This window comes from Macaca mulatta, chromosome 4 (genome assembly GCF_049350105.2).
Source record: "Macaca mulatta isolate MMU2019108-1 chromosome 4, T2T-MMU8v2.0, whole genome shotgun sequence".
In the NCBI taxonomy this organism is placed as follows: Eukaryota; Metazoa; Chordata; class Mammalia; order Primates; family Cercopithecidae; genus Macaca; species Macaca mulatta.
The window spans coordinates 88,864,791-88,890,928 of NC_133409.1; the positions used below are offsets into that span (position 1 = coordinate 88,864,791).

Below are 26,138 nucleotides of genomic sequence, written 5' to 3' on the forward strand. Positions count from 1 at the left end.
AAACTTCGTGGTTTAAAACAACACAAATCTACTTCATAGTTCTGGAAGTCGAAAGTCCAAAACGGGTCTCACTGGGCTAAAATCAAGGTGTCAGCAGGGCTGCATTCCTTCTGGAGGCTTTAGGAAGAACTTGCTTCTTTGTCTTTTCCAGCTTACAGAAGTCACATGTTTCATGGTCTTCTCTTTCAAAGCCAGCAATCACATCATTCCAATCTCTGCTTCTGTCCTGACTCCTCTGACTCTGACTCTGCTGACTCTCTCTTCCATCTTTAGGACTTTGTGATTACATTGGGTCCAGCTATATAATCCAGGATAGTATTGCCACCTCAAGGTCCATCACTTCATTATTACAGGCTCCAGAAATTAGGACATGGACATCTTTGGGCAGGGGGGTTTATTATTTTGCCTACTATAATGCTCAATAGCTAATGGCAGACATGAACAGGGAGTACTCAGTTCCACACAGCTTGGTATAATAGAAAATGGAGGGGGTTTGGAGGCATGTGTGCCTAGGCTAGGGTTTAGACTCTAGCATTCAGCAGTTACGTGATTGATTACAAATTATTCAATGCTTAGCAAACCTAATTTCATCATCTGTAAAGTTTTTGTAATATCTACATTTAAGGATTACTGGAGGGATTAAACAAAGTAGCAAATGTGAATACAACTAGGACTGAGGTTAGCAAAGAAAGAAAGATTTTTAATAAATGGCAATTTACCTTCCTTTGCGTGCTTAGGTTTTGCAGCTTAAATAACAATCATTATTTCCTTAGTGAGAAGTATATTCATTTTCTGGCCTATCCTTGCATCATGAATATCCTTTTCTACTAAGAAGTTTTAAATAATTTTATTTCAGCGTGTACATAAGCAGGAAATAAGTTTGCAATGACTTGGATGCTTAATTTTAATTCAAGATAATGATTGATCACTCTGAATATGTATCTATTTTTCACACTACAGTGAATTGGGGTTTTAGATGAGTTTATACAGTTTTTAAAGGCTGTGACAAGGAAATTCAACATTTTTATAATTTAATAGTTTTCTTTGCCCTTTTAAAGATACTTTTCTCATTCATTATGCAAAAAGGCACAGATTTCCTTTTATTATAGCTTTGAGATTCACTCCCACCACATACATACTTGCGATTAGTAATTAATAATTATCATCACTATTAGAAAGCTTGTCTCATTCCAACCATTAGGGCATAATTCACTGGCTTCTCTAGGTGATTTATCACAAAGCTTCTTAAGTGACTTTTGCTTAAAATATGAAGATATGGTTCCTATTATTTTCAGCAACCACCTCTCGCAGGATTCAAATAACATGTCTCCTATTCTTAAAAAACAGCAGTTTTATTAAATGACCTCAAGTGCTAACCTAGTAGAATTTAATGTGAACTTGGCTAGACAAGAGATGAATGACTTAGCAATGATATCATGGCATATATGATAACTCCCTCATGTCCAAACACTATCCCTCCTCCCACTACCACTCATGATACAATAATGGTCCACTGGGAAGCTCTCATTTACCATTTAGAAACAGAACCTTCTTCTGAGCAGGCTGTTAGGTACAGCAGGTGTACATATTAAAGTTCAGAAAACGCTTCCACATATCCACTGGTATTTGCTTTCCTCTGCTGGACAATCTCCAGTAAAGAATAGTAAACTTGGTACTCCAAATTTCTAATATGCTGTCCAAAATACTCAGTGAAACTAATGACTGTTTTACTACTTAGGGGAAAAAAAAGCATAATAAGATATATAAAGGAATGTGGCTTTTATTCTTCTAGGTACTTTTGTTAGATTCAAAAGTTCTCTATTTCCCAAAAGTCACTATTTCCTTCCCTAGGTAGCAAGATTTGAAGTCATTTGAGGATATTTGTTTTTCAACATTAAGACCAAAATATAACACACGGCAGAATATTAGCAAGTGTTTTTTTAGGAAAACACTTTGTAGTTCCTCACTCATACACACACAAAATTGAGGAGAGATGAGGGATAAATTCTTCAATATCTAAAATAACCAAAGATGATATATAATCAGAAATAGTTAAGGAGAACAATGCACTATATAGGATTCAATTTATAAACTTTTGTAATAATTTAAAAGATGTTGACAAATGTTTTAAAAAAATATTTGCTACACTTATTATCTGCAAAGTCCAGGGCTGAGTATTCAGCTACGATCTGGGGGACAGGGAGAGACAGACACACGAACAAGTCCTGACTCTTCTAATACATCAGCCCTGCTCCATGAGCCCTGCCAGAGCCAAGCACCATTGCTGCGGCAACTGCTGTCTTACCCCTGTACCCATTCTGCTCATGCTCCCATTGCTTCTATCACTTTCCACTGATTGATAATCTGCAAGGAACCAGGAGCATGGCATAGAGTGTCCTATAAATATTTTTCTCTATGCTCACTTTTTTTTTTTTTTTGTAAAACCAGTGCCTGATCCTTTTCCTTACTCTAAGTCTAGGGAAAACCTCAGTAGCTTGTTTGGGCCATTTCAGTTTGTTATTCTGCCTTCCTCTGTGTGAGGCTAAGTAGAAGTCTTCATAGTCCTCCAGGCTGCAGGCTGGAGACACAGAAGCCTCTGTGTGGGGCCCTCTCACTGACAATGCCCCTCAGTCTCCAGAGCTGGTATCAAAGCTCTTTCAGGGGAAATGCAAATTACCTCCCTTCTTGACCTTAATTATAGGGTCTCAAACATGTATAATCTCCACATACATTTTTAAGACACTAGAATTAAAATCAAGAAGTCCCTCACATGTTTTTTGAGCTGCTCTGAAATATGAAACAGTCTGATGCTTTGGTAGGTATGAGCTTGAAATACAGGCAGTCTTTCCTTCTACTGTCCAGCAAGATCCCATTTCACTTCCATCAAATAGGGAATTCAAAGCGGTGAACAAATTATGTTCAAAACAGTAAACTAGCATATGTAACGATAACAACAAAGCATGTACAAATACTCCCTTTCACAATATACAAAGCAAAGGAACATCTCACATGCATTTTTCCAATCCCATACACAACTTTCCAAACATTTCAAATTACATTTATACAAGTGCTTGATTGCAAATTAAAATAGAAGCAGCAACATGGCCAGTAAATCCTAAAATGTCGACAGTGAAGAGAGTTTTAGGTGCCCAGAGAGCCAATGTGTTCAAAAGATTAAACATTTACATTTGAAAAGCAAAGCCTTGGGAAAAATTATTTCAAAATAAGAGAAACATTTACATTTAATATACAGATGAAGTTGGTAAAAATTGTCTCTGCTGAATATCCTTAAAAATACTGTTTCTTAACAGAATTTTGGTTTATAAACCAACACTCCACTCTATAGTGCTTGAAAACTAGATACCATCACCAATACTAGTAAACCATCAATTTAACATCTAGTATGTTTCAAACCCTTGGTTTGCAACTGACATTTATCTTATTTAATTTCTACATTAGCCCCAGGAAGTGACAATTTATCTGCTTTTACAATTGGAGAAGAATATAAAACTTAGTGATATAAAGCCACTTGCCCAAGGATATACACAGCCAGAAAGTATGTGAACAGAGATGTCATAAATTAGATTGGTCTTGGTCCAAAACTATACTGCCCTTCTAATTAATTATCTTATAAAAATGCGGCTGGGGAGCCAAGATGGCCGGCTAAACACAGCCAGGAGGAACATCTCCCATTGAGAGACAGGGACATGGGGAAGACTGAAACACTTTCTGAGCAGATCTTTGGAGAGAAGGCAATGAGGAAGACGCAGAGGCTGGGCTGAAAGGGAAGGATGCTAGGAGCCCCGCACAGGGCTGCTGAGCAAGGGGCTCATTCCTGGGTCCCAGCATCTCCTGGGGAAGGAGTGAGATGAACAGGCAAGGTATGGCCTGCTCTCACTGTGGACCTCCAGAATCCTATCAGCAGGAGACCCCATGACCTCCACAGACACTTACCGTGGCAGGGAGAGCTGCCTGGAGAGATGACAGGAGCAGGACTCCAGCCTGTGCACAGCCCAGAGGGTTTGGCATGGGAGCGGCTGCAGTGGAGCACAGCCAGGGACACCTATGCTCCTCTAGGAGACATTAGCCTAGGGGTGACTGTCAGATCTGGACACAGGAGGGTGGTCTTCCTTGTGAGATGGGGCTAGTCCGATCTGAGCACTACCCTGTCTTCTAGCCTCTCCTAGGGCTTCAGACTGGTAGCACCCACTTGCAGTGCAGCCTCAGATGCCCAAACAGGCTGCTTCCCAGAAAACTTTATCATAGCTCCTTTACTGGCAGACTGCAACTGACTGTCAGAGAGTTCCAGTGCACTAGAACCAGCTGAAACACACAGAGCTGCCATGGCCTTCCCCCACCACAACCTCCCTCTGCTGGTGCTAGCACACCCTGAAACCCAACCCCGTGCCGCCACCACCAGCACAAATGCCAGGCAATCTGTTCCCCCAGTGCCCTGATCCTGTCATGCCTCCACTACCGCAACCACCTGCATCAGCAGGTGCAGGAATGCCACTGCTCTGCTTCCACTGGTTCCACACCCCAGGCAATTCACATACACACTGCACATTGCTGCAGTCACTGGCATGTGCAAGGGAGCAACAATTCCACTGCCAACACCTTGATGAAGTGATTTAGTGGGCAGTTCTCATCAGAGTGATGTGGCCAGTAGACTGGGAACACTTTGGTCCCTCCAGTGCAGCAGGTTCCTAACCTTTGTCAGAGAACAAAGCTAGGGCACCAGTGCCAGCCCTCAGAGCTAGAGCACATAGCCCAGGAGTGCTGAGCTGAGCCTTGGCCTCATAAAATCTTCCAAAAATGAGGCCAGTTGACTGTACCTAACTTACAGCACAATCAAACTCTCAAGGTTATCAAAGATGAAAAAGCAAAAAACCTCATCCAAAGGACAGCAGCCTGAAAGACTGAAGAAACATCAGCCCATACAGATGAGAAAGAACCAGTGCAAGAACTGCGGCAACTCAGAAAGCCAGAGGGTCTTCCTACCTTCAACCAGCCACACTAGTTTGTCAACAATGGTTCCTAACCAGGATGAAATGGCTCAAATGACACACAAAATTCAAAATATGGATAGGAACAAAGATCATCCATATTCAAGAGAAAATCAAAACCCAATCCAAGAGATCTAAGAAGTACAATAAAATGATACAGGAGCAAAAAGATGAAAGGGCCACTTTAAGAAATGATCTGATAGAGCTGAAAAGCTCACTTCAAGGATTACATAACACAATCCTAATTACTAACGGCAGAATTGACGAAGCCAAAGAAAGAATCTCAGAACTCGAAGACCACTTCTTTAAAATATTTCAGTCAGACAAAAATAAATAAAAACGAGTAAAAAAGGATGAGCAAAACCTCCAAGAAATATAGGATAATGTAAAGAGACCAAATCTACAATTCATTAGCATCCCTAAAAGAGAGACAGAAAAAAACAAGCAACTTAGAAAACGTATTTGAAAATATCTTTCATGAGAATTTCCCCAACCTTGCTAAAGAGGCCAACTCTAAAATTTGGGAAATGTAGAGAACCTCTGTGAGACACTATATGAGATGATCATCCCCAAGACACATGGTCCTCGGATTCCATAAGGTAGACATGAAAGAAAAACTCTTACAAGCCTCCAGAGAGAAGGGGCTGGTGACCTAGAAAGAGATCACCATCAAGCTAACAGTGGGCCTTTCACCAGAAACCCTATAAGCAGAAGAGTTTGAGGGCCTATATTCAGCATTCTTAAAGAAAAATAATCCAACAAAGAATTTCATATCTAACCAAACTAAGTTTCATAAGCAAAAGAGAAGTAAGACCCTTTTTAGACAAGCAAATAGTCCAGGAATTCATTACCACGAGATCTGCCTTACAAGAAGTACATATATACATATGTCTAGATGAATGGCAACAACCTTTAACAAAAGAGCCAGTCAGATCATCTTCAGAGTGCTACTCTCCATCTAAAAATATCTACTTTTGTTATCTTAGAATCACTCAACTTTGACACTAAGACCTGATAGATCATGACTGTTATCTGTTCTTCAAAGAAATACATTTTGTTTTTACAACCTAATAGTTCAGTATTGGTCAATACAGGGAGACTCCATCTCTACAAAAAATAAGAAACATTAGCCAAGTGTGGTAGCACACGCCTGTGGTCCCAACTACACATGAGGCTGAGGTGGGAAGATCACTCAAGTCTGGGAGGTTGAGGCTTTGGTGAGCCATGATTGTGCTACTGCACTTCAGTCTGAGTAACAAAGACCCTGTCTCAAACAAACAAACAAAAAAACCCAAAACAAAACAAAACAAAAAAGCTTCATAGGAAGGCCACCTTTCTTGAAAACAATAAAACGATTATGAGACAGTTGTGAGGTACCTACAATATTTTTTCTTTAATTTAAAAAGTTTAATTAATAAAATGTATGTTTTGGACCAGTTTTAGGCTCACCAGTAAAACTGAGCAGAAAGTATAGAGAGTTCCACATAGCTCCTTCACCCACCACAAGCACAGACTACTCCATCAACATGCCCACCAGTGTGGCAAAATTGCTGAATCAACATTTACACATCATTATCCACCAAATCCAAAGTTTATCTTAGGGTTCACTCCTGGTTTGGTACATTCTATGGGTTTTTATAAATGTAAGATTATTTGTATCCACCATTACAGTATCATATAAATGGTTTCACTGCCTTAAAAATCCCCTGTGCTCCATCTATTATCTCTACTTCTCTCAAGTCTCTGCCAACCACTGATCTTTTATTGTCTCCATAGTTTTGTCTTTTCCAGAATGTCATATAGTTGGGATTCATAGAATACACCGTATTTTTAGACTGGCTTCATTCACTTTGTAATATAAATTCAAGTTTCCCCCATGCATTTTCATGACTCGATAGCTCATTTCTTTTTATTACAGGCTAATATTCCATTTTATGAACCTAGCATAGTTTACCTATCCACCTACTGAGTGACATCTTGGTTGCTCGACATTTTGGAAATTATGTGCAATATTTTTTAGATAATGTTTTCGAGTAATTAGAATAAAAATTAAAATGTATCCCAAAGCAATAGTGACAGGAATTATTAGAAACAAACCCATTCTTGCAAGTTTTATTTGATGTCTAGAAAATGGCAAAAGTATTTTCAATAGAAATTATAATCACATTTATTACCTCACAATAAAGTCATAAATTTTACCTAAAAATGAAATCATGTTTGTCTACATTGTATTGTATTTCTATCAGTGCTCCTCAAAGCAGTTTGTCTGTGAACTGCTCCTTAAACATCTGGGACAAGATCAGAAATCTTTACCAGCACACAAATGAACTTACTGCATGCTTCCTCAAGAAAGACTTTCTGTCAAAAAATGCCCATTAAACTGACACGGTTTGTCACAATGTAGCTCATTTACATCCTTTGGTCATCAGCATAGATAGTTAACAGGCATTTTGAAGACTGGCACTTGTCCATGGACCACACTTTGAGTAGCATCAATTAATATGTAACACCCCTAGAGTTAGCCTTCCTTTCCCAGCTCTCTAATGATACCAGTTTGTTGAATTTTTCTGAGTCCTCCTCGGTCTTCTGCAGAATACGTCAACCTCCTGAAACCCTTTCCTTTTCTGGCTCTGATTAAAATGTACACCTTGCTTATGTTTTTATCTTTGACTTTTCCTTCTTTGTCCCATTGGCCATCTTTGCATTCTTTTTCCACCACCCAAGTAAAGGCATCCTTTAGGTTCTGATCACAGACATTCTTTTCCCGCTCTCTTTCCCTCCTCATGTACAGTCTCTATTCCTGAAGTGTCAACAATCATCTCCGTGCAGAAGCTGTAGTGGTGGTGTTTTTGGAGTCCTTGCAACATCCAGCACAAACTTTTTGCATGTAGTAGATGCTCAGTAAATGTCTATGAAATTGAGATAATGATGAATTACATGCATGTGGTTTATTTGTTCTTACCACAATAAGAACTATAATTAAGAAGCACATTTATTCAGGAAGTACCAATAGCTACTGTAATAAAAATATTAAATAAGATAAAATATTAATACTAACTAAAATCTAAAAAAGTAAAATTCAAATGTTTGAAAAACATTTAAAATACAAATATTAGAGGCAAATTATCTTATAGCTTCACAGAGAAAAAGAAAGTTGTCATCAGAGAAAGAAAATAGCAGGGAAAAAAATGGTCCTAATACCTGAATTTTTACCTTTTTATACTGTCAGGAATTGTTCACTTCAAAATTCCATCAAATATGGTGAAAACAGGTGAGTATAATCTGCAAATAAATTATTTTATTGATGTTTTTGATATCAAAGTTCAAACAAAAATGGAAATTAACTTTTTTTTTTTTTTTTGAGACAGAGTCCTGTTCTGTCAATCAGGCTGGAGTGCTGTGGCAGAGTCATGGCTCACTGCAGCCTCAACTTCCCAGGCTCAAATGACCCTCCCACCTTAGCCTCCCGAGGAGCTAGGACTACAGGTGTGTGTGACCATGCCCAGCTAGTTTTCTAAATTTTTTGTAGATATGGGATGTCCCTATGTTGCACAGGCTGGTCTCAAACTCCTGGGCTCAAATGATCCTCCTGCCTCAGTCTCCTAAAGTGTTGAGATTACAGGCATGAGTAACCACACCCAAGGGAAATATACTTTTTGAATGCAGCATACATTTGTATCACTTCCCCACAGCCTTGTTAATCTGCCCATTAGATGCCTCCTTAAAATTTTTTCTTCTTAGGATCTTCAGAAGATCTTCAAAGTAATAAATTCTTTAGCCATATTCTTCAATTTCTAACTAACGCTGTTCCACTTCTTAATGATTTCTATAAACAGATTTTATAAAATTAAGTGTAAGCCAAAAGTATTCATTTGATGGAAAATAATGATCAGTTTACCATGTAAGCATAATTCAAATACTGTAAAAATGATACTCTGGTGCCTTTATGATCAATACATGAAATACAGGTGTCAGAGAAAGAAAAGAATACAACATGTGCAAAAATGCAAGAATTAGCAATGCTGTTGTTTTTGGCATAAACATCCACTTATCACAGGACTCGGTAGTACTTGCTTGGCCTCAAGCAAAGTAATTAATCATAGGGCAGGCCAGTGTAAAATTGACTAAGGAAAATATTGAACATCATGAGATTTAATTTTAGTGATATTCAAGCACCAATTAGATAACTGCAGAGTAATGCTTTGCTGTGTAGGACAGTAGTATATATTTATATGCTTACAGTAACCATAAAAAAGCTAAACTAAAAATAATCACTGTATGCATTAAAGGACTTGGGGTTATTTTACTATTATTTTTATTAATTTTTTTCTGAAAAAGAGATTTCATGTATGTTGTTCCAAGTTAAAATTTAATTTTTGAGAACTGTTTTAATCAGAATGTGACAATATTCCTGCAGATCAAATGAGCAGATTCTAATTACAGCATCAAGCCCAGGGACTGCTTAGTATGTGCCCAGAAGGAAGCTGTGGCATGGATGACTGAATGAAAGACTGAAATGGACTACTAAAAGGCTTTTAATATTCATACAGTATTTGACAGTTTACAAAGTATATTTATTTTTAATGTTATTTTTTAAGCAAAAGGATAATTTACTGGAAGTATACTGGAGGTTTACAGACTCAGTGGAGGTTGAGGGGCAGGCTAGGAATAAGGCAGAAGGCTACAGTCTTGGGGGCTGGAAGCAAAATAACTGTCAATGTTATGCTGCCATTTATCCTTTATGTAATAATCACCACGTGTCACTACATGTGATTTCTGAGAAGCAGAAATGGTAATGAAGAGTCTACAAACCAACCAAATAGGAAACAACGTGACTCCAACATTGATTACATTTACATATTTTTAAATCAGCAGTACTATTACATTCAAGCTGTTTTTGGTTGGTTTGTTTGTACTTTTTTTAAGATTTGTATGGTTGTTTGTATGTTCTGTAGTCTCAACTACTTGAGAGGCTTAAGCAGGAGGATCTCTTGTATGTTTTTGCTGTCGTTGGCATGATTGTTCGTGTATTTTGTGTACTCCTGTGCAATGGTGTAATCATGGCTCACTACAGCCTCAGCCTGGGCTCAAGCGATCCTCCTGCTAAGCCTCTCAAGAAACTGAGACTGCAGGTGCATGCCACTACACCCAGCTAATTTTTTTTATAGAGACAAGGTCTCACTATGCTGTCCAAGCTTGTCTCAAACTCCTGGGCTCAGGCAATTCTCCCCATTGGGCCTTCCAAAGTGCTGGGATTACATTTATGAGCCACCATGCCTGGCCACCTTCAAGTCTTTATAGGACACTTTCTCAGGAAATAAGACAAACGAATGTCTTAACCAATGCATACATAGTGGGTTTTAGGGGATAAATTCTGAAGAGGGGTTTGGGAGGGCCCACCCACATGACACAGTAAGAAACTATTCCAGGCAGAGAGCAACAGGGAGAATGAAGACGGTCTGGGTGGGCCAGGCACTGTGGGTTCTAGGGTACAAACATCAGAAAGGAAAACACACTGGCTCCAGCCTCAAGGAGGACAGACATCTTCATACACACAGCCTTCCTCGTTTGCTCGCTCAATGGTACAGATTCTTTCCAAATGCCTTGTGCCTGCTCTTTTCCTAACACTCTCCAGACCTCAAGCCTTTGGTCAGCATGAACATGCCTTTGCTCCCATGCTCCCTGACCCTCAACCACACTCACTCTTGTCTTTCCTCCCCCTCACTGTCCATCACAATGTCCTGTTTACCTACCTCCCAACCCGCTCCTCAAACATACCCTCTTCTCTCCAGCCATCTGCTCCTTGTTTACTTCAGGCCATCATCAGCTCTTACTTAACCACTTCTCATGTCCCTAATGTGAATTATTAAAATTTGGGCCTCCTGTTCTTTATTTTTAAAATAGAGATGACAATAATACCCATCTTATAAGTTTCCCTAGAGGATTAAATGAGTTAATACACATGAAACATTTAGAATAGCTGCCTGAGAACAGTAAGTGCTCAATTAATTATTATTTAATATTAATTTATTATTGTTATTACCTGAGAATGCTGAAGAGGGGAAAAGGGATAAAAATAAGGTTTGAGCCCAAAATACCACTCCAAAACCCGTATACCAATTACATTATATTGCAGTCATTTGCTCACTTGTTTCTAACTCCTACCAGACTACGAATTCATTCAGTGTCTAGAAAATGGTAGGTATGTAACAAATACTTATTGAATTTTTAAAAACCTGTTTATTTCTAATTACATATTATACTCATTTATAGTCTTTTATGTAATTTTAATCAAATAGCACTAGAAAGTAGGATTATAAAATACATGAAACACAGATTTTTTTAAAAAATCATGGGATTTATGCCCTTTTCTCAATTCTAAAAATTACATAGGCAGGAGCATGCCCAGCCTCTAACGGAAAAAGATGCTCAAATATTTAATTTTCCAAAATGTCATATTTGAATCACTTTACCAACACATATACGAAGCTATGTTAGACAGTCAAGACATCTGTTTCCCTGGCCAGAAAGTGTAGGCGTTCATGGAGATTTAAGCTGGAGATAGCAAATGTTAGACAACAGCTTCCAGAACCTACAGAGTGGCCCGCAGCCCAGGGCTGCCCACGCTGGGCCCTGTAACTTATGTGTTCCCACTGTCAGAGGGGCTTCCAGGGAAGTGGGGAGAAGAGGCTGACTTGTCGCCACCACTCAAGGCCCCTAATTTCTCTTGCTATCTCTGTTTCAATACTTCCTCACTTAATAGTGTTCAACACTATTTGTTTGATGGACTTCACTAGTGTTTGGTTGGTCACAATCTCTCTGAGATGTTACTGGTAAGGGGGCTGCCACACATAGTACATAATCTTTAATTCCTTGAAGGTGACAAGGTGAAAGTATTAAGATTTCAGAAAAGGGGAACCTTACATATGAATTTAAGGTGGTGGCAGAGGGTGGTCAGAATAGGGCTTCATGAGAGACATCATATTTGTTGGTTGTGAGAAACCTGGAAGATGGACAGGGTAGACTAAGAGCTGAACAGGAAGTTACAGGTGGAAAGAATGGTCACTAGCAAAGCTGAGAAGAGCAAAGGCCCTGAAGTGGAAAGAATATGTTTGGAGAACAGTGTGGCTGCAACACTGGATAAACAGACAAAGGAACAAAGGGGAGGGTGAATGATGATGAGACAGCATGAAGCCATTCCCGGAGCCTGGTAGACAGGAAGCAAGGGGCTCAGGAACATCTCAGCAGGAAGTGAAAGTTAGTTATGGAGTCATCTGCACAATGGTTTGAAAAAGAACAGCCAGAGGAGGAGAAAAGTTAAATGGCTACTGGAATGTTCTATGCACGAGTGAAAGTGGTGACAGAGTCAGAAAATGAAAAGCTGGGAAAGGATGAAATTAAAAAGTTATTCTGACCCATCAAAAAGTGAGTGAACCTGCAGTAGCTGAGCCTAACAACTAACTGGCCTTTCTTCACTGTAACACCCAGGCAGAACATGACCAGGAATTTAAGTTAGTCTAAGAAGTGAAGCAGCTCACATTTATTGAAAGTGTCAGATACTATACTTGGAGCTTTATATACGATATCTCACTTAAGTCTCTGTATCAACCCATCCAGAGAACTATGCTTGGTGATTATCAATTTATAGATGAAAAAACATAGGTTCATAGAAGTAACAGGACTTGGCTATGGTTATAGAATGGATAGTGAAGAAGATGAGTAACCCAACAAACATGTATTAAAATAGTGTCTACTATTTGCCAGGCAGCATTGGAAACAATGGTGAACAGAACAGACAGATTAGGTCCCTGCTGCTAGATTCAAACTCAGATCTGACTCAAAAGCTCATCCCTTTCTTCTTTCCACAACTACTTTGCACTTTGATGAAAGAAGTCCTGGTCTGACTGTTAGAGCATCTGGCTAATGCTATGCTGTGCTCATACTGCTTAAATTAAGCCTAACTTTCTTATTATTTTTAAAAGCATTATTATTTGGCTGAAAAATATGTTTTGTCACTTGCTTTTAAAATGGTGATGATCACAGGAAGTCATAGTACTTTGTGTGCAACTACTCATTCATTAATCATATTTTAAGCAAGAAAAGCTGATATTAACTCACAGACCAATATAAAGGAAAAGATCCATCAAAACTTCAGCCTTCTTACTCTTACAGTCCCACCTTCCCTGAATCAGAACAACAATGACTTGAGCTTCAAAATAAACTGCCAAATATCAGAGTACAGAGCACAAAAATCTAGTTTATACCAAAGTACTTAATTAACTTGAACATATCACACTAAAAGGAAAAGAAACATAAATAATTTGTATATTTTTATTTTTAGGATATTAAGAATTGAAATATACATGGAACTATAAAAAATTAGAAAACATTTCTTCATTCACTTAATAAATATTTACTGAGCATTGATAAAACATGAGGTAACATGATAAGTGTTGTGAGAGGCACAAATTACTAAGACAGGATACTCTTTCCAATGTTTCAGTTTGATAGAATGTAAGACACAAGGAAAACAAATATTCTGGTGGGCATGTGACTGTTGGGAGACAATTCTCCATGAGTTTCTTGCATTTTGGCGTATGTTGTGAATGAGACGACTGTTTTTTGTTCTGAACTCTCTTTTCTTTTCTTTTTTTTTTGAGACAGAGTCTCACTCAGTCGCCCAGGCCAGAGTGCAGTGGTACGATCTCGGCTCGCTGCAAGTTCCACCTCCGAGGTTCACACCATTCTCCTGCCTCAGTCTCCCGAGTACCTGGGACTACAGGCGCCCGTCACTACGCCGGCTAATTTTTTTGTATTTTTAGTAGAGACAGGGTTTCACCGTGTTAGCCAGGATGGTCTCGATCTCCTGACCTTGTGATCCATCCATCTCGGCCTCCCAAAATGGTGGGATTACAGGTGTGAGCCACCGGGCCTGGCCTCTGAACTCTCTTTTCAAGGACGTTTCTATAGCAAACAGCCTTGGAAGACAGAGTAGTATCTCCCTCCAGAGCAAAGGGTAGGTTTGCTTACAACCCTGGAAGATACAGTATCTCTATGTGGAGCAAAGGCTAGCATGCTTACTGTCCAGAATAGCATGCTTACTGTCCAGAATAATAATATCTCGTTCCAGAGCAAAGGGTAGACATGTTTGCTACTCATGATAAAAGACTCCAGTTCCCTAACCTCAATGATATTCTCCCATAACACAACTCACTCTGTGTGTAGTAACACAAGCTGGCCCTCTTCATGTCATCCTGTGGGAATCGGGGCTCAGAAAAGAGATGCAAAAATGCTGAGACTTGATTACTACTTCCATTATGAGGATAAAGTGTACTTTGTTTCTGATTTAGGAGACTCATGTCTTCTACCAGCATCTATAACAGTGTGGTAGCCTGCCTAACTAGTTAGCTTGCAAATAGGGTAAAAATCTCAGAATTTTGATAGTTCCTGACGGGAGAAGGTTGCAACAATGGCAACAAATTCTTCCCCTACTTGCGTCTATGCCCTTTTGTACACCCTCTTAAAATGATTCTGATGATTCTGGACTTAGCCATGTGACTTGCTCGGCCAGCGGGGGGACATTAGCAAACAAGACCCAAACAGAAGCTTGAGAAGCATCTGTGCCTTGAGGCTTGCTCTCTTGAGTTCTTAGGATTTAGTTGCCATGTGAAAATACCTAGGCTAGTCTTCCAAATACATGGCCCAGCTTCCCTTACCACCCCAACCAACAGCCTACCAATCACCAGCCATGTCAACAAGGCCAACTTAGATCACTAGCCCCCAATCAACCCTTTGATTAACCACTGACGCAAAAGCAAATCCAGTATAGATCAGCTGAGCTGGCAGACCAGAAGAACAATTCAGCCTCTAGGTTTTGGGGTACTTTGTTATGCAGCAAACGCTAAAAAAAAATACTGAGTATAAGGAAAAAATTACTTCCAGTATGATATCTATATTACAAGCTCCAAATGGCTCAGCCTATGTCTCCTTAAATACCATAACTCCAGCACTTAGCACTGCCCAGATAACAGTTAAGTGCCAACTGCTCCAACTTTATTCGGCTTTCTCCATCTGAACAATCAGTGCACAAGACAGTGAATTTTCATTGACTTTCAATGACCTTACAAGCAGCTTATGAGACTGAAGGAACTGCACATGAATCCAGCAGAGCACAAAGCCTAAGTGGAAAACGTACAAGTTGGTACTGAGAGAGACAGATGTGTGAAAATCAGCTCCTCTACTTAATATCTGGCAGTCCCTGGGTAAATTATTTAAACATATTGTAATTTAGTTTCCACACCTGCAAAATGCAAATAATAAAGCTTCTCCAGAGGCTTTATAATATAGGTATTACAAAGGAGGCACTCTTTGTGCATAACCTATCAGAGTATGAGGGGCACTGTGGTGGAATAGATGAGAAACTGGGAGTAGCAGCAAACACTGTTAAATACCAACAAGTGAAATGGTCTCTTGCACTCACATGCGCGCACGTACTCATCATACCTTCTCCCCTCTTTCTCACATATACACAAATGTGCGAAATCAAATCATTTCCCAAAATGAAATTCAAAACCGGGATTCCAGCCAAGATGGCTGACTAGAAGCAGCGAGTGCGCGTCGCTCTCAGAGAGAGAAGAGAGTGGTGAGTAAACATTAGCTCTTCAACTGGATTATCCAAGTGGACACATTCATCAAGGAAGCGACATAGTCCACACAGAAGTGAGAGAGTGAGACAGGACAACTGCCCACCTGGGAGAGGCGAAGAGCCAGGGGAGGCCCCCCCGACGGCCGGGAAACAGTGAGTGAATGAGTGAGAGTCTCTGGGTACCCACACTTCTGCCATGGACCTTTGCAACCCTAGGTCCCGGAGTCCCATGGATCCCCAAGTACCCGGACACCAGCAGCTGCAGCTGTGGCAACAAGAGAGGTCAGGCTCCCGCATAGGCCCCTCAGGATGGGGGCAAATCCACAGGGCTGAGCAGCAGATGGAGTGCACGCTCACCTCCACTGCACCTCGCCAGACATGGCCCAGTCGCCTGAGACTCTACCGCGGCCATCGCAGCCCTGCCTGAGCTCTGGGGTCGCAGGCAGGCCGCCATTTCTGCCGCTCGGAAGCCCTAGCTCTTGCTGCCCTCAGGCTGGCGAGGGAGCACAGTGATTAGGGACTATCACAGACCCCCAGCACAGGGCAGCCACCTTACCTGGAAAAGCAGCCTGTTTTCAATGCGGTCCCTATCCCCCCTACTCCTCACTGGGCAAGGCCTTTAGATCTGCGACCTTGACCACTCCCTCCTAGGGCTCTCCATGGTAGCATATCTGCACTTTCTTGGAAGGGATCTCCCGGAGGTAACAGGCAGGGAACTACTTTTGCTGCTCTGAAGCCCTCGCTCCTGTGGCCCCCGGGCTTGGGAGGGAACACAGTGATCAGGCACTAAGGCAGAGCTGCCTTACAGAAAAGCGGCCAGTTTTCCACACAGGTCCCCACTCTACTACCCCTCAATGGGCAGGGTCTCTCCACCTGGGCTCCTAGCACAACCGCCCTGCCCTGGTCTGAACATGTCAGTTGGTGGCAGCTCTGTGTTTCTTTGGGAGGGAAATCCCAGAGACAACTCATAGCCCCTCTGCCATTGCAGCTGCGATGGTACCACCCTTACTGCACTGGGGAAGGAACAAAGGGCCTGGTTGCTATGCTGACATCCCTAGAACAACACAGCCACCATACGGAGAGAAACCCAGTGTCTCTTCTCTGTGAGCTCCCACTCTGTACTCTTCCCCAGGAACGACCCTTCAGCTCAAACTGCAGAGCAGCCACCCTGCCCCCAGCTGAGCACTTCCACTGCTAGTGGCTCTAAGTTTCCCTGGGGAGGGGCTCCCAGAGGCAACCAACAGTCCCTCTGCCACTGCCAGTGCACTGGTCCTGCCCTTGTTGCTCTTGCACTGGGGAAGGAACAAAGAACCTGAGGGCTTCACCTGCACTCCCAGCACCAAAGTCGCAGTAAGGAGAGGGAGCCCAGTCTCTTCTTCCCATGAGGCCTTGACCCCCTGCGCTTCACCAAGCAGGGCCAGTAGTGCAGTCACCACAAGCCCCGACTAAACATTTCCATTAGCAACAGGTCTGTGATTCTCTGCAGTGGACCTCCCAGACAAAACCGAAAGCCCCTCCGCCGCTGCCACTGCAGTGGTACTTCCCTTGCTGCCCTTGGACTCAGGAAGGAACAAAGACCCTGAGTGCTTTACCTACACCTCCAGCAAGCTGCAGCCATCTTAAAGAGAAGAGGCCAGTCTAGCTCACCCATTAGCCTCCAGTGCTCCCTGCTCATCACCAAGCAAGCCCCCCCCACCAACCCCCACGCCCCCACCACCGTCCCAGCTTGGGCCCATAACACAGCTGCCCAACCCTGGGCCAATCACACCAACTGGAAGCAGCTCTCTATTTCTCTGGGCTGGAGCCCCAAGAGACAAGTGAATGGCCCTCTGCCACAGCCAGTGCCAAGGTCCCTCCCCCTGATGCCTCCAAGTTGGAGAGGACACACAAAGCCTGAGCTCACCCTGAGCTGCAGTGTGCACCCTGGGAGTGCCAATCCAAGATCTGCAGCCAGAAATTGAGTGCGAGAATAAACTACACTTTCAGAGCACTAAGAGGGAGCACAGCGGAAATCAAGAAGAAATGGCCGGGCGCGGTGGCTCAAGCCTGTAATCCCAGCACTTTGGGAGGTCGAGACGGGCGGATCACGAGGTCAGGAGATCGAGACCATCCTGGTTAACACAGTGAAACTCCGTCTCTACTAAAAAATACAAAAAATAGCCGGGCGAGGTGGCAGGCGCCTGTAGTCCCAGCTACTGGGGAGGCTGAGGCAGGAGAATGGCGCAAAGCCGGGAGGCGGAGCTTGCAGTGAGCTGAGATCCGGCCGCTGCACTCCAGCCTGGGCGACAGCGCGAGACTCCGTCTCAAAAATAAAAATAAAAATAAAAATAAAAGAAGAAATACAGAGGAGCCACGTGGTTGACCAAGAACCTACCATTATGCTTAAGCACCATTTACTGGATCACAGCCCAAACTCAACACCAAAAATACTTTGCTAATATACCCCCCACTCCGCATAAAAACAAGGACAAGAAATCAGCTGCAAATAAAGATCCTGCACAAAGCCTCAGCCCTTTGAAAACATCCAGAAAAGAAGCTAACTGAATGTGCTCAAATTACAACTGTTAAAGGAACATCAGCACACAGAGATAAGAACTAGTACAAAAACTCTGGCAACTTAAAAAGCCAGAGTGTCTTTTTTCTCCAAAAACTGCACTAGTTCCCCAGCAAGGTTTCTTAACCAGGCTGAAATGACTGAAATGACAGACAGAGAATTCAGAATATGGATAAGAATAAAGATCATTGCGATTCAGGAGAAAGTTGAAACCCAATCCAAGGAATCCAAGGATTACAATAAAATTATACGACCGCTGAAAGATGAAACAACCATTATAAGAAAGAACCAAACTGATCTGATAGAGCTGACAAACAGTACAAGAATTTCATGATAACAATCGCACATTTTAACAGCAGAATAGATGAACTAAAGAGAGAATCTCAGAGCTTGAAGGCTGCTTTCTGAAGTAATTCAGTCAGCCAAAAGTTAAAAAAAAATGAGTAAATCCTCCAAGAAATATTGGATTATGTAAAGAGGCCACATCTAAGACAAATTGGTATCCCTGAAAGAGAGGGGGGAAAAAAGCAACTTGGAAAACATATTTGAGGATATTACCCAGAAAAATTTCCCAAGTTTCACTAGAGAGGCCAATATTCAAATTCAGGAGATGGAGAGAACTTCTGCAAGATACTATACAAGATGACCATCCCCAAGATGCACAGTTATCAGATTCTCCAAAGGTCACATCAAAGAAGAAATATTAAAGGCAGCCAAAGATAAAGGGCAAATCACATACAAAGAGAAACCCATCAAACTAACAGTATGCCTTTCAAAAGAAACCCTACAAGTCCAAAGAGATTGGGGGCCTATATTCAGCATTCTTAAAGAAAAAAATTCCATGCAAGAATTTCATATCCAGCCAAACTCAGCTTCATAAGTGAAGGAGAAATAAAATCCTTTTCAGACAAGCAAATGCTAAGGGAATTCATTACCAACAGACCTGGCTTAACATAGGCACTTAAGGGAGTGTTAAATATGGAAATGAAACATCATTACCAGCTACCACAAAAACACTTATGTATATAGGCCACTGACACAATAAAGCAACCACACAATCAAGTCTGCATAATAACCAGCTAACAACACAATGACAGGAAAATCCACACATGTCAATATTAACCTTCAATGCAAATGAACTAAATGCCCCAATTAAAAGGCAGAGAGTGGCAAGTTTGATAAAGGAAAGACCCAATGGTAAAGCTGTCTTCAAGAGACCCATCTCACATGCAATGACCCCCAAAGGCTCAATGTAAAGGAATAAAGAAAAATCTACCAAGCAAACACAAAATGGAAAAAAGCAGGGTTGCTCTTCTAATTTCAGACAAAACAGACTTTGAGGCAATGACAATAAAATAAGACAAAGAAAGGCATTACCTAATGGTAAAGGATTCAATTCAACAAAAAGACATAACTATCCTAAACATATATTCACCCAACACAGGAGCACCCAGATTAATAAAGAGAATTCTTAGAGACCTATAAAGAGACTTAAATAACCACATAATAATACTGGGAGACTTAAACACCTCACTGATAATATTAGATACTAGTAGATAGATCACTGAGGCAGAGAACTAACCAAGATATTCAGGACCTGAACTCAACACTTGACTAAATGGACCTAATAGATATCTACAGAACACCTCATCCAAAAACAACAGAATATACATTTTTATCATATGCACATGGCACATACTCTAAAATTGATGACTCAATTAGCCATAAAACAATCTTCAGCAAATTAAAAAAAAAAAAAAAACTGACATCATACCGATCATACTCTCAGACCAAAGTGCAATAAAAATAGAAATCAATACTAAGAAAATCACTCAAAATGACAGAATCACATGGAAATTAAACAACTTGCTCCTGAATAACTTTGGGGTAAACAATAAAATTAAGGTAGAAGTCAAAAAATTATTTTAAAATAATGAGAACAAAGATACAACACATGAGCATCTCTGAGACAAAGCTAAAGCAGTGTTAAGAGAGAAGTTTACAGTACTAAATGCCCATATCAAAAAGTTAGAAAGATGTCATATTAACAATCTAACATCATACCTAGAAAAATTAGAGAAACAAGAGCAAACCAATCACAAAGCTAACAAAAGACCAGAAACAACGAAAATCAGTGCCGAACTGAAGGAAACTGAGATTCCAAAAACCATGCAAAAAATCAATGAAACTTGGAGTTGGTACTTCAAAAGAATGAATAAGATAAATCGACAGCAAACTAGACTAATAAAAGAAAGACAGAAAATCCAAATAAATGCAATCAGAAATGAAAAAGGGGATATTACTTCCAACTTCACAGAAATACAAAAAAAAAAAAAAAAAAAAAAAAACCTCAAAGACAACTGCAAACCTCTATGCGCACAAGCTATACTTTAGAAGAAATGGATAAATTCATTTACAGAATTTATGGAAACATACAACCTCCCAAGATTGAACCAGGAAAAAAATTGAATCCCTGTACAGACCAATAAGAAGTTCTAAAATTGAATCAGTAAGAAAAAGCCTACTGATACAGTTTGGCTTTATCCCCACCCAATTCTCATTTTGAACTACAGATTTCATAATCACCATGTGTCCTGGGAGGGACCTGGTGGGAGATAATTGAATCATGGGGGCAGTTACCTCCATGCTGTTCCTGTGATAGTGAGTGAGTTCTCATGAGATCCAGTGGTTTTTATGAGGGGCTTTCCCCCGCCCCTCCCCCTGCCACTTTGCTCTGCACTTCTTGCTGCCACCACGTGAAGAATGACATGTTTGCTTCCCCTTCTGCCATGATTGTAAGTTTCTTGAGGCCTCCCCAGCCCTGCAGAACTGTGAGTCAATTAAATCTCTTTCCTTTATAAATTACCCAGTCCCAGGTATGTCTTTATTAGCAGCATGAGAACAGACTAATATACTTATTAACCTGAAAATGCCCAGGACCGAATGGATTCACAGCTGACTTCTACTAGATATATAAAAAAGAGCTGGTACAATTCCTACTAAAACTACTTTTACAAACTAAGGAAGAAAAACTCTTCTCTATGTCTTTCTATGGGGCAAGTATCATCTTGATACCAAAACCTGGCAGAGACACAACAAAAGAAGGAAATTCAGGCCAATATCCTTGATGAACATAGATGCAAAAATCCACAACAAAATACTAGCAAACCAAATCCAGAAGCACATCAAAAAGCTAATCCACCACAATCAAGTAGGCTTTATACTTGAAATGTAAGGTTAGTTCACTACACACAAATCAATAAATGCGATTCATCACATAAAGAGAACTAAAAGCAAAAACCACATGATCATCTCAATAGATTTAGAAAAGGCTTTTGATAAAAATCAACATCCCTTCATGTTAAAAGCCCTCAACAAACTAGGCACTATACCTCAAACTAATAAGAGCCATCTATGACAAACCCACACCAACATCATACTGAATAGGTAAAAGTTGGAAGCATTCCCTTTGAGAACTAGAACATGACAAGGATGTCTACCCTCAGCACTCCTATTCAACATAGTACTGGAAGTCCTAGCCAGAGTGATCAGGAAACAGAAAGAAATAAAAGGCATCCAAATAGGAGGAGAGGAATCAAACTATCCCTGTTTGCAGATGACGGATTCTATACTTAGAACACTCCACATAGTCTCTGCCCCATATCTCCTAAATCTGATAAACAACCTCAGCAAAGTTTCAGGATACAAAATCAATGTATGAATATCAGTAGCATTTCTATACACCAACAACATCCAAACTGATAGCCAAATCAAGATTGCAATTTCATTCACAATAGTCACAAAAAGAATAAAATACCTAGGAATACAGCCAACTGGGGAGGTAAAAGAGCTCTACAAAGAGAATTACAAAACACTTCTCATTGAAATTAGTGATGACACCAACAAGTGGAAAAATATTTCATGCTCATGGATAGCAAGAATCAATATTGTGAAAATGGCCATACTGCCCAAAGCAATGTACATATTCAATGTTATTCCTATCAAACTACCCAATGATGTTTTTCACAGAATTAGAAAAACCTATTCTAAAATTCATATGGAATCATAAAAGAGCCGAAATAGCCAAAGCAATCCTAAGCAAAAAGAACAAAGCTGTAGTATAGTTTGTAACATAGTTTGAAGTCACATTAACCAAGTTCAAACTATACTACAAGATTACAATAACCAAAACAGCATGATACTGGTACAAAAACAGGCACATAGACAAATGGAACAGAATAGAGAGCCCAGACATAAAGCTGCACACCTACAACCATCTGATCTTTGACAAAGCCAACAAAAACAAGCAATGGGAAAAGACCATATTCAATAAATGATGCTGAAATAACTGGCCAGCCATATGTCAAACATCAAAACTAGACCCTTTTCTTTCACCATGTACAAAAATCAACTCAAGATGGATTAAAGACTTAAATGTAAAACCTAAAATGATAAAAACCCTGGAAGATAATCTAGGAAATAGCATTCTGAACATAGTCTCTGACAAATATGTCATGACAAAGACACCAAAAGCAATTCCAACAAAACCAAAAATTGACAAATGGGACCTAATTAAACTAAAGAGCTTATGGACAGCAACAGAAACTATCACTGAAGACACCTCACAGAATGGGAAAAATATTTTGCAAACTATGCATCTGACAAAGGTCTACTATCCAGAATCTATAAAGAACTTAAACAAATCAACAAGCAAAAAACAAACAACCCCATAAAAATGTGGGCAAAAGACATGAACAGACACATTTCAAAAAAAGACATACATGCAGCCAACGAGCATATAAAAAAGTGCTCAACATTACTAATCATTAGAGAAATGCAACTCAAAACCACAATGAGATACTATCTCATACCAGTCAGAATAACTATGATTAAAAAGTAAAAAAATAACTGATGATGGAGAGGTTGCAGAGAAAAGGGAATGCTGATACACTGCTGGTGGCAATGCAAATTAGTTCAGTCATTGTGGAAAGCAGTTTGGCAATTTCTCAAAGAACTTAAAACAATATTACCATTTAACCCAGCAATCCCATTACTTAGTATAGACCTAAAGTATTACAAATCATTCTACCATAAAGACACCTGCATGTGTATGTTCACTGTAGCACTAGTCACAATAGCAAAGACATGGAATCAACCTAAATGACCATCAGTGGTAGACAGGATAAAGAAAATGTGGTATGTATATATCATGGAATACTACACAGTGATAAAAAAGAATGAGATCATGTCCTTTGCAGCAACATGGATGGAGCTGGAAGCCATTATTATAAGCCAACTAACATGGGAACAGAAAACCAAATACCACATATTCTCACTTATAAGTGAGAGCTAAACATTGAGAATACATGGATGCAAAAAAGGGAACAACAGACACTAGGGCCTACTTAATGGTAGAGGCTGGGAGAAGGGAGAAAACTGAAAAACTACTTATTGAGTATTATGCTTATTACCTGGGTGATGAAATAATCTGTACACCAAACCCTCATGAAACATAATTTACCTATATAACAAACCTGCACATGTACCCCTGAACCTAAAAGTTCAAAAAAAAAAAAAAAATCGATACTGAAATGCTGAAACCTAAGTAGAGAGAAGTTAACACCAAGAAGGCTATATTACAGTCCATAAAAAGACAAAATTCCTATTACATAATATACATACAATCTAAAGTGTTTTGCTGATTCAAAAGCCCCTCTGAATAATATGACTCTTCTGAAAGAAGAATACCTGACAATGTGAGTGAGGGTGTGTGAAATGTATAATTATATTAATGGAACTAAAAGGCCACTTTACAGATATTCTGTATCATCTTTGTAGTTTAGAATTAAATCCTACTTTTTATTTCAGAAACAGCCATTTCAAGTAATTACCTCTTCATCTTCTACATTACTCAGTTTCATCACATTTAATACGCTTTTTTAAAAAGGCTGTCTTTTATGATTTGGCATCTTTGAAAATTCTCTGCAACTGCTAGTTGGCAATTAAGTGCAGTTGATATTGTCTCTTAACTAACAAAAGCAACATTATTATTAGAAATATTCAAACCAATCAACAAATTGCCCATGGGCCTAAGTTGGTGTCTGTAACATTTAGAGACTTTACTGGGGAAAATTAAAAAAACAACACAACACAATTAAATTAATTTATATTCCCATTTATACGGAGATTCATACCGTTATGTTTCAAAAGTATTAGTCACTAGTTTACTGAAATAGCATTGAAAAGAAAATTAAATAGGCATTGAAATAATGTATATTTAGAAATTAATATTTCAAAACATTCTGGCTAATAATTGTCCAGGTTTTTGCTACTTTATGTCCATATAAGCAGCAGACTATCACACTCATTAAGAGTCAAACATGGATTTCAATTCCAGATCTGCCATTTAGGAACTGTGTGACCCTTATCCTCTGAGTTAGTGCAAATTACTTAGTCTTTGTTATTGTTTCCATATATGCAAAATGGTGATTTTAATAGTATGTATATATATGTGCACAATGGGTTGTTGTGAGGATTAAATGATATATGCATATAAAATCCTTTGCTCACCATGTGAATCACAAGAAGTGCTAAATAAGTGGCATTAATCAGCTTCACCATACTGTGTACTTTCATCTTCAAGAAAAACAGCAATCTTATTACCACATATAATTTGCTGTTGGAAATCAACCCCAAAGCTCTGGTAAACAAGATGTGTTTTCATTAGCCACATGGACTGACCATGAAGGTCCATTAGGCTAAATGAATCTCTGTCCTTGGAGCAAATAATTAGAAAGCATTAGGCCAGGCGCGGTGGTGTGTGCCTATAATCCCAGCACTTTGGGAGGCCGAGGCAGGTGGATTACTTGAGGTCAGGCGTTCAAGACCAACTTGACCAACTTGGTGAGACCCCGTCTCCACTAAAAATACAAAAATTAGCCAGGTGTGGTGGCATGTCCCTGTAATCCCAGCTACTCAGGAGGCTAAGGCATGAGAATCACTTGAACCCAGGAGGTGGAGGTTGCAGTGAGCCGAGATCACACCATTGGCACTCCAGCCTGGATGAAAGAACGAGACTCTGTCTCAAAAAAAAAAAATATATATATATATATATATACACACACACACACACACAGAGGTATATATACGTATATATACATATATGTGTGTATATATGTGTGTGGGTATATATATAAAAATCAGAAACACTACATATACTTAAAGATTTTTAAATCTTAACAAACTGTCTTATAGCTTGGTCTTTGATCCTGAATCCAGAAGCAACCTCTCACCCCAATCTGCACCCCCACAGGAGCACTACAGTGCCACATTGTCTCATGGTGGTAAAGTGCCAAGCACTCCTTGGCTCAGATGCGAGGGGAGGTCTGTTCTACATTGGAGGCACATCCAGGTGCCCTGCCCAGAGAGGACCCAATGGGGCCCCAGGACACATTCTACCCAGGAAAGAACAAAAGCCCCCACCATTCAGCTCTGGGGGTACCACATAATTGGCTCCTGGTTTAGTGACAGTTTGGGAAGCACTGTCATCCTCTCTTTATCAATATTTTAAGAGAAACAAACAAACTATGGTGACTTACCCGGAAATAGTCGCTGCATGCTGCCAGGACGGCCTTGTGAGCATGGAATTTCTGTTCCTCAGCAATCAGGGTGATGTCGCAGAGGATGCCATCACTCCTCTGCTGATTCAATGCTGCCAGGACACTGTCATTGTGAGATTCGGAGTGGCACAGCCTCTGGCCTGTCAGCATTTCTTGAATACTACAAAGGAGAACAATCAAGTCAACGTTTTTCCTTTTACCAGCCCTGTGGGCCGGCTGCTCTCTCATTCCTTGAACATTGACTAAGGCAACACGGGTTCCAGTGCACTCTATGAGTGTGACCATCCGTTCCCTCATTTTCTTTCTCTCCACCA

The 26,138-nt window shown here is 40.2% G+C and overlaps 1 protein-coding gene across 5 annotated transcripts in view; it reads right to left on the reverse strand.

Moving 5' to 3' along the window:
- Positions 1-26,138, reverse strand: part of KLHL32 (kelch like family member 32) — a 209,815-nt gene that overhangs the window by 132,691 nt on the left and 50,986 nt on the right. For all 5 annotated transcript variants that reach the window (XR_013416044.1, XM_028846772.2, XM_028846771.2 and 2 more), the window contains 1 exon segment: positions 25,804-25,984. Coding sequence is in view for 4 of the 5 variants with exons in the window: in XM_028846772.2 (XP_028702605.1) it covers positions 25,804-25,984 (181 nt within the window). In the remaining variant the exon portion in view is untranslated.